At 54.7% G+C, this 9487-nt stretch overlaps 2 protein-coding genes across 3 annotated transcripts in view; one reads left to right on the top strand and one right to left on the bottom strand.

Annotated features, from left to right (window-relative positions):
* Nucleotides 1–2577, bottom strand: part of LOC111543756 (metaxin-1) — an 11387-nt gene extending 8810 nt beyond the window's left edge. Inside the window, exons 1-3 of one of the 2 annotated variants that reach the window (XM_023213932.3) lie at nt 1817–2577; nt 735–804; nt 519–598 (exon numbers count right to left, since the gene is read on the bottom strand). In XM_023213932.3, the coding sequence (XP_023069700.2) occupies nt 519–598; nt 735–804; nt 1817–2347 (681 nt within the window). In that variant the 5' untranslated portion in view covers nt 2348–2577. The remainder of the gene's footprint in view (nt 1–518; nt 599–734; nt 805–1816) is intronic. The other variant, XM_026453635.2, reaches the window with a different exon arrangement.
* Nucleotides 2577–9406, top strand: LOC113224473 (thrombospondin-3-like). The gene is given in 11 exon segments (XM_026453636.2): nt 2577–3348; nt 4719–4925; nt 5807–6063; nt 6166–6268; nt 7608–7634; nt 7842–7924; nt 8010–8061; nt 8180–8280; nt 8282–8329; nt 8743–8883; nt 9110–9406. Coding segments are annotated over 11 exon segments (1185 nt in total). The 5' UTR covers nt 2577–3269; the 3' UTR covers nt 9197–9406.
* The last annotated feature ends 81 nt before the right edge of the window (nt 9407–9487 follow it).

The following is a 9487-nucleotide window of genomic DNA, read 5'->3' as shown; positions in this document are numbered from 1 at the left end:
AGTGCCAGCCCTGAGAGGTTATGTGGCCTGCCCAAGATCACATAGTCGATGGCAGAGTAAAGAGCAGAGCCTAGGCCTCCCCACTCCTCTAGTAATGCTCTTTCATCTTCTCCAACCTAGCTGTAAGTCTTGTCCATCCTGAGCCCCATATCTGGCCCAACCTAGTCCCTGGAAACAGGGAAGTGGCCCTTAGAAATCTCTCTCCAGTGCCACCATCAGAGGCCAACTGCTGTCTTCTACTCTCCTTCAGCCTGTGCTCCTCTCCCTCCCTACCTGACAGGCAGAAGGTACTGTGCCTCTGGATATCCCCACAGTGCCCTGAGCTTCATCTCCTGCCGACTGCTTTAATACATCACAGTGACACTGTGTGTGTGTGTCTCCTCCAGCAGACTATTGCTCCTTGATGCTCTGGGTCACCTACATCTAGCATGGCATATATCTGGTGCTCAATAAATGTGTATTGTACAGAATTGACTGAACTTCTCTTACTGGTAGCCCCCTCTATCCAAGTCACCTACCTCTTTTCGAAGGTGGGTGATGATCTTGTGTGGAACTGAGATGACCTCTCCATGACTGGTCCGAAGGGCAGGCAGAGTTCCTGATATTGAGAGAGAAGTACACCTACCAACCAGACCCTTAGCTGCCTAGTCATACATAGTTGCAACACATTCCTACCTATCTCCTGCTTTTCTCCTTGTACATACCCTTCCTTACCCCCAAGGGACACTGGGTACCTGAAGGGCTCCGCCAGGGGTTGCTGATCTTGTGTACCTTCAGTGGAGCACCAGTAAATCTGGCATAGGTCTGCAGGGAAGGAAGCAGAAGTCAGAAAGGCAGGGCCATGGCCCCCACAGCAGTATCAAGAAGAGAAATAACATTTATTGAATACCTTATGTGCCATTCCCTGTACTTAGTATCTTAGTCTTGAAAAAAAGGGGGGAGTCATTACCATTTATATTTGCAAATGGGCAACACAGGGCTCAGAGAGATTACAGACATGTCTGTGATTACAGGTCAGCCAGGAAAATCCTTTCCTCTTTCTCCTCCCTTGCCATCTACTTAGTGGACATCTATCCTCAGAAGCTTTTCCTAACTAGTATCCCTCTTCTTGGAAGCACTGACCATGCCTTTCTCTTTGGCAGTATCTATGATCTGTTCCTATTTTACTTATACGTGAATATTTTATTATATTTATTTGCTTACCTATCTGCCTTTCTGTAAACTCAAACGGAGGGAACATATTTTATTCATCTTTGCATGGCAATATTTAATATTTGGAAGAAATCTAATAGATGCTCTTTAAAGCAAGGAGTCAATGAATAAATCAAGCAAACGAGTCTGTCTGATTGCTAAGCTCTTTCTACAAAGCCTGGCTGTGAGTCGTTTGGTCCAACAAACAATAGGCTCAGTAAATGCTGTTAAGTGAGGAGGAAGAGGAAAAGGGGGTTGAGGAGAAGGCAGGAATTCCAAGCTAGAGTGGGTCCCTGAGAGAGTCCTGCCTAGTAAACCTGCGAATGGAGAAAAAACGCCCAAAGAGAAAGGATCTCCGCAAGGTCACACAGCCAGTGAGTGGATGAGCAAGGACTAGAACCCATCACCTGAACTCCCAACCAGGCTTCTTTTCATTGCTGCATTAAGCCTAGAAATCTACAGCATAGGGCATTGAGCCCATATCGGCCACGAACACTCTTTGACTGCCTCAGTTTCCCCCACTGCGCCCGTGCTGAATAGCCCTGGCAAAGTTTGGATGCCCGGCTAGTTCGGCCCCCTCCCCAGTCATCAGGGCACAACAGAGTGCGCCAGCGCCACCCCTCACCAGCACGGCAAGGCTGTCCAGGTCCACTGAGGGCAGCCCCCAGCCCCCTGACCAGCAGAACAGCTCCATGGGCGCCGCCATCTTGCCCGCCCTCTGTCCCGGAAACACTTCCTTGTGTGCTCCTGCCCTGCCCTGCACGGACCCGCCCCCTACCACCGCCCCTCCGGTAGTTGCGGTCAGGGGGCCCGGGGAGGTCCCCGGGGAGGCGAGGCTCCTTCTGGTCCGACTGGCAGCTGAACTGCGGGGGACTGGGCCGCGGGCCTCCGGGGAGGGCGGCCGCCGGCCCATCCAGAGGTGGCCCACGTAGCGGGACAGCGCTGGCGGCCCGGCGCGACTCAGCGAGTCACGGCGCCTCGGCTGAGTGAAGCCCGGAGCCCCTGAAGGCGCAGTAGGCTCAGGAGAGCGGGGTCTTGTGCGCCTGGGCCAGGTCTGAGGGCTCTTGCCAAACTGCACGTGGCCTGTACTGCTCCGGGGCCCCTTGGGGCTCGTCCCCGAGCGGGGACTGCGCGGGGGGGGTCCCCCGAGCAGCATGTTTTCCACAGCGCGTTATGTTTGGAGCGGGCCCTGCGCCGCCTGTCGCCATGGAAACAAAACAGGGGCGGTGGCGGCGTCCGGAGGCAAGGCCGGGCTGGGGCTTGGGTGGGGGAGGGGAAGAGCGGCTCGCAGGCTGTTGCTTAGGTAACGGGAACTCAGGCGCACCTCTGCTTCATCCGGGTCACGGCCCATCCGCTAGTACCCACAGTGTTCCACAGTCTGGTCCTTGGCTCCTCGCCTGTCCCCCTGGTCTTCTACGCCTGTCCCTGGTGTCCCTTTCCTCTTTCCTGGTTTCTTCACTCCGACCTCACCACTGCTTTAGATTCTCCCTTCAGTTCCCGTCAGACGCTTCCAGACTCCCAAGCTTTCCTAGGAATGAGGGAAAATGGAGAAACAGGCACGTACCAGGGGACCCTCCCCCTAATAAAGAGCACTTGCTCCGCCAGAACATCTAACTTCATGCCATGTGGGCATCCCTGGGCACTATAGCAAGCTAGTTTCGGCCACTCCCTTGGCATCCTTTCCTGCCAGCTGTGGAATAATGCCCACTGTCTAGCACTGCCCCTGCCAGGGGTGCTTGCCTCCCACAATCGTGGATTCCAGAAAACAGCATTCGGTAGTGCTGTGTGCGGAGACCCCCAACAATGTGATGACTGCGGAGAGGGAGGCACCTGGGGGAGGATCATTAGGGAGAGGTAGAAGGCAGGGAGGCCTCCAGGATTCTTTCCCAGTGCCCCTGGTTCCCAGAGCTGATGATGCCTCTAGGGTGATTGGCAGCTCTTTGTTTCAGCCCCCCCTCACCCGCCTGCTGGCCCCCCCTCCAACTCTGTCCCTCCGCCCCCCGGCTCCTGCTCTCTCCGCCTAGCCTTTTCCCCTCCCAGCTGCCTGCCTGCCAGGGGTAGTGAGCCGGCTGAAAGGCATGGAGACGCAGGAACTTCGGGGGGCCCTGGCTCTTCTCCTCCTTTGCTCTTTCGCATCTGCCAGTCAGGACCTGCAGGGTAAGCCTGTCTCCATCCTCTTAGATCACTCTGTGCGTCTTCCCCATTTTCCCTCAACCCAAGTAGCAGAGAGCATGTGGGTAAGGGGAGAGGGAAGAGTCCAGAAATTGAGCCAGAGGAAAACGTTAGACTGCCTAGGGTTGGTGAAATTATGGCCTGGTGGACAGGAGTGGGCACCACAGAGTAGTGGGGGAGTTGGAACGGGCCAGGGTCAGGCATGAGGCCAGGGCAGAGGACTCAGGAACTGGATGCCCAGGCTGCCTGGCTGGGGTGGTTCCTGAGCATCTGTAGGCACCCTAGGGTCCGAGAGAGCAGCCTGAAGGTGGGCATACTGTAGGTCCCTGGGCTTCATCCCTTTGGGCTCCTGGCTGCCCAAGGACAGGGCGGGGGTGGGGACCAAGAAGCCTGGGCTCTCCCGGAGGTCTGGTGGTGGGATGGGCCAATGGATGTGGGAGAGGTAGCTGGAGCAGATGACACAGGCATAGATTCTTTACTGGCTGGAGGGAAAACCACAGATTGGCCAGGACACAGGAGGCAGAGGAGCTGGGTCCTACATTCCCGTGGGAGATAGCCCAGATGGTGGGAGGGTCAGAGCCCTCGGTGGGCAACTGTTCTTATCCAGAGCGAGTGTGCTGTGCCCCTAGGATGGGAGGAGGGGAACTAGGGTGTGGAACGAGCCAAATCCAGGAGTGGAAAGAGAAACTGCCTCCCGTTTCTGCGTTGTGGGAACCAGGTGCCACTCCTGAGGGGGATCAGCACAGCATCTCCTTTGCGCCACCTGGTGGGGGCATCTCAAATGTGTGGGGTGCTGTTTCTGTGTTTCCAAGTGCGCCTCAAACCTGCAGGTTCCCAGAAGGTGGTAATAGGCAATAATGGGGAAAGGAAGGCACAGCGGCTCTGTCTTCTGAGAGCAACAAGAGTTGGGGTTTTGTTTTGTTTTTTTGAGACGGAGTTTCACTCTTGTTGCCTAGGCTGGAGTGCAGTGGCGTGATCTCGGCTCACTGCAACCTCTGCCTCCCAGGTTCAAGCGAGTCTCCTGCCTCAGCCTCCTGAGTAGCTGGGATTACAGGCGCCCGCCACCATGCCCGGCTAGTTTTTGTTGTTGTTGTTGTTTTTGTATTTTTAGTAGAGACGGGGTTTCACCATGTTGGTCAGGCTGGTCTCAAACTCCTGACCTTAGGCGATCCACCCGCCTCAGCCTCCCAAAGTGCTGGGATTACAGGTGCAAGCCACTGTGCCCAGCCAAGGGTTGAATTTTGAGGTGACTAACACTGCCTGGTGATGGGAGTAGGGGGTGATGTGGGCTCAGGGGTGAGCATACCTTAGCATTTGATCCCATTCTCTAACCTTGATAACCCCTGCCTGACCAGTCATTGACCTGCTGACGGTGGGCGAGTCTCGGCAGATGGTAGCTGTGGCGGAGAAGATCCGGACAGCCCTGCTCACTGCTGGGGACATCTACCTCTTGTCCACCTTCCGCCTGCCCCCCAAGCAGGGTGGTGTCCTCTTTGGCCTCTATTCTCGCCAAGACAACACGCGATGGCTGGAGGCCTCTGTTGTAGGCAAGATCAACAAAGGTGACTGGTGGGCATCTCCTTTCCTGCAATGGTGACCTCTTTTAAGCATTCTCCCTCATCCCTACTTCACAAGTGCTTCCTCATTCTCCTTGGCCTCCACTGGGTACCAAGGTCCCATCAGGCTGTGCCCAGACATCAGGGGCGCCTGGTATGGGGTGCTTACAAGGTGCTTTAAGAGGCCATGTACCAAACAATAGGGTGAGGCTTGAGTCCTGATATTTGTAGGGATGGGAGGTTGTACTTGGGGATGCTTGGAGGGAGGGTGAGGCATGTCTCTGTGCCTCAGCGGTGATATAGAAAGGTCTTTCAGATCCCTGGAACAGTTCAGTGGCCACAGAACCAGCTGTCACCATAGGAGAGGACAGAGTCATCTGATACCAATGAATACTAAGAAAGTATTTGTCTCTAAACCAATTATTTTTTCCAACAGAGTCTCGCTTTTTTACCTAGGCTGGAGTGCAGTGGTACAATCTCAGCTCACTGCAACCTCCACCTCCTGGGTTCAAGCGATTCTATCTCAGCCTCCTGAGTAGCTGGGACTACAGGTGCCCACCACCACGCCTGGCTAACTATTGTATTTTTAGTAGAAATAGGGTTTCACCATGTTGACCAGGCTGTTCTCGAACTCCTGACCTCAAGTGATCTGCCCACCTTGGCCTCCTAAAGTGCTGGGATTACAGGTGTGAGTCACTGTGCCTGGCCTCTAAACCAATTTCAGAAACATTTATTGTGTACCTATTACATACAAGGTGTTGACAGCTACATAGTAGAATTAGGGATGGGGGCCCTAAAGATGTGGTATCCAGCAGAGTTGATCCAAGGCTCAGCTGGGAGGCAGGGGGAAGGGGATAGCACCCATACTGATCTCCCCTCCTGGGCAGTACTGGTGCGATACCAGCGGGAGGATGGCAAAGTCCACGCCGTGAACCTACAGCAAGCAGGCCTGGCCGATGGTCGCACACACACAGTTCTCCTGCGACTCCGAGGTCCCTCCAGACCCAGCCCTGCTCTACATCTCTATGTGGACTGCAAACTGGGTGACCAACATGCAGGCCTCCCAGCACTGGCCCCCATTCCTCCAGCAGAGGTCGATGGGCTGGAGATTAGGACTGGACAGAAGGCATATTTGAGGATGCAGGTGAGCCGGGAGGAACCTCTGAGTTCTGTGGAAATAGAGTTTGCACCAGTTGGGGAAGGGGTTAGTAGACCTTCCCACCTTACTCTGCTGCTATCCCCCCAGGGCTTTGTGGAATCTATGAAAATTATTCTGGGTGGGTCCATGGCCCGGGTAGGAGCCCTGAGTGAGTGTCCATTCCAAGGGGACGAGTCCATCCACAGTGCAGGTAACACAGAGACTTGTTTGCTGACATTGGACCATGGGTCCTGTGGCCTTTGGTGACTCCTGTCTTCTTGACCTCCCTCTCCCTTAAAACCCATTCCTTTGGCTCACCTGTTCTTAGGGTTTCTAACCCTGTTATTCCAAATCTTTTACCTGACTCCACAATCTCCAATACAGCCATCCCAGAAAAAAAAGCGATCCAAGAGAGGAATTAGTTAATTGCTTGGTCTTGGCTGACCAAGAGATACTGGTCTCGAGTATTTTTCTTTGTTTCTTTTTTTTTGGAGATGGAGTCTTGTTCTGTGCCCAGGCTGGAGTGCAGTGGTGCAATCTGGGTCACTGCAATCTCCACCTCCTGGGTTCAAGTGATTCTCCTGCCTCAGCCTCCCAAGTAGCTGGGATTACAGGCGCCCAGCACCATACCCAGCTAATTTTTGTATTTTTAGTAGAGATGGGGTTTCACCACATTGGCCAGGCTGGTCTCGAACACCTAATCTCAAGTGATCCACCCACCTTGGCCTCTCAAAGTGCTGGGATTACAGGCGTGAGCCACTGTGCGCGAGCTGGTCTCGAGTCTTTTATAGTTCCCACTGGCGGCTGTCACCAGCAATTTCTTTGAGCATTGCCCATCTGCCTGCTCTCTCTGACAGGGATGTTCAGAAGCTCTCAACTAAATAAAACCTCCCCAGATATTTGAGGGAGAGCTCTTGAAGAAGGGAATGGGATGGCTGGGTGTGGTGGCTCACACCTGTATTCCCAGCACTTTGGGGGGCCGAGGTGGGCTGATCACTCAAGGTCAGGAGTTCAAGACCAGCCTGGCCCACATGGTGAAACCTCATATCTACTAAGAAATACAAAAAATTAGCTGGGCATGGTAGTGGGTACCTGTAGTCCAGTTACTTGGGAGGTGGAGGCAGGAGAGTCGCTTGAACCCGGGAGGTGGAGGTTGTGGTGAGCTGAGATCACGCCACTGCATTCTAGCCTGGGCAACAGAGCAAGACTCTGTCTCAAAAAAAAACAAAAACAAAAAAACAGAAGGGAATGGGATGTACTGGGGCCCTGGCCCTGCTTTGGGTCCATCCCTTCTGCCATTACTATGCCTAGGAACCAGGAGGATTTGGGTTTTGACTTCCTGTGAAGCAACTCCCTTAGAGGGCCTTTTGCCCTGTGGAAGAAGCTAGCACTGCTTGTCTGCCAGCTCTACCCTCCCAGTATCCAGCACCCCATCTTTATTCTGGGGCTCCAGCCCTGTCCCTATCCTCACCTTCCTTCTTCCTCCTCACCAGCCAGGCCTCTCTTCACTTCACCTCACCCCTCTGACTATGTTTTCTTCTCCTCTCCAGTGACCAATGCACTGCACTCCATTCTAGGTGAGTAGGCCACACTGAAGTGGAAGCAGGGATGGGGGAGGAGGCCCCAGGCTCTGGCAGCTGCCTGAAACTAAGTCCTCTTCAGTCCGGAGTGTAGTAGGTTTAAAGGCAGAGGTGGGCAGCCGTGGCATGTGCAGGCTTATTGCCCATGGAGGGCCCAGGACTGGTGCTCCAGTACTGAGCCCCACACACCCTGGGTCCTGACAGGGGAGCAGACCAAGGCGCTGGTCACCCAACTCACCCTCTTCAACCAGATCCTGGTGGAGCTGCGGGATGATATACGAGACCAGGTTTGGGTGGGCCGGTGAAGGGTGGCACTGATTCTGGGGTGGGATGGCAGATGTCAAGTGCTGACGCCTCCCCATCCTTCTCCAGGTGAAGGAAATGTCCCTGATCCGAAACACCATTATGGAGTGTCAGGTGTGCGGTGAGTGGGAGAGCAGGGGAGGCTCCAGATGACAGTTCCCCACCCAATGGCTTTGGCTTTCCCTTCTCGTGGCTTAAATAGTGACCACCGGGTAGCTCTGACTGTGTCCACCCCTCAGGCTTCCATGAGCAGCGTTCCCACTGCAGCCCCAATCCCTGCTTCCGAGGCGTGGACTGCATGGAAGTGTACGAGTACCCAGGCTACCGCTGTGGGCCCTGCCCCCCCCGGCCTGCAGGGCAACGGCACCCACTGCAGTGATATCAATGAGGTGGGGGAGGGCAGAGCCCAGAAGGGTACAGAAAACTGGGGTGAGGATGTCAGGAGAAGCCCAAGAGGGTGGGATAAATGCTGGTCCAGAGGAGAGGAATTTGGAGTTTAGGAGAGGTCAGAGGCAAGAAGAGAAATGCAAGATGGGAGAGACAGAAGGCCTGGGGCAAAGACTGAAGGCCACACAGGGAAGGAGCTGGGGAAACTGCAGGGGAGGCTTGAGATGGAAACCAGGCGCATGGGGAGGGAGAGAGGGAACCCCGAGGGAAGCAGGGTGGGGACCAGGAGCACAGGGCGGTTGTGTGGGGAGAGCTGCACAAAGGGGAGACCTGGAGCAATGGTTCATGGATCACAGGCAGGGGCCTGAGTTTCCCAGAGGGTGGCCTGACCTCTGCCTTCTCATCTGGTCCCCAGTGTGCTCACGCTGACCCCTGTTTCCCGGGTTCCAGCTGCATCAACACCATGCCCGGCTTCCACTGTGAGGCCTGTCCTCGAGGGTACAAGGGCACACAGGTGTCTGGTGTGGGCATTGACTATGCCCGGGCCAGCAAACAGGTCAGACTGGGTAGTGTGTGTGGACAAGGGATCTTGGCCTTGTAGAGGCCAGGGGCTTCTGGGTTGGACATGGGACCCTTGTGATGAATGGGACATGGATGGCTTTGCATCGGCTTTGGGTCTGGGCTTAATGTTGATGTTCACAGATAAGGCCATACCAGTGTCCTCTGCAGTATCTGAGGAGACCCACCATAGGTCTGGTTCCACCCAAAGTCTGCCCCTTCAGGTCTGCAATGACATCGATGAATGCAACGACGGCAACAATGGTGGCTGTGACCCAAACTCCATCTGCACCAACACTGTGGTGAGCTGAATACCCTGAGTGTATTCTGGGGTGGTGGGAATGGTAAAACCCCAACCCTCGCCCCTTCTTACCTTCAAAGTTCCTGCTGCCTTTCCTCCTCCCTAGGATACTACACAGATTAGGTGTTCACATGGACTTGGTTTGGAATACTGGTTTGCCTCTTGCTAGCTCTTTGGCAGGTTATTTAACTTTTCTGAGCCTCAGCTTCCTCATCTGAAAACCAAGGCTGTTATCCACCCTGAAAGGCTGTCATGAGAACCTAAAGGAGATACTGATGTGCCCGGCATAGCTGAGTGCCCA

This window comes from Piliocolobus tephrosceles, unplaced genomic scaffold, assembly GCF_002776525.5.
Source record: "Piliocolobus tephrosceles isolate RC106 unplaced genomic scaffold, ASM277652v3 unscaffolded_44885, whole genome shotgun sequence".
Taxonomy (NCBI): Eukaryota; Metazoa; Chordata; class Mammalia; order Primates; family Cercopithecidae; genus Piliocolobus; species Piliocolobus tephrosceles.
This window is presented reverse-complemented; position numbering and strand designations above follow the sequence as displayed.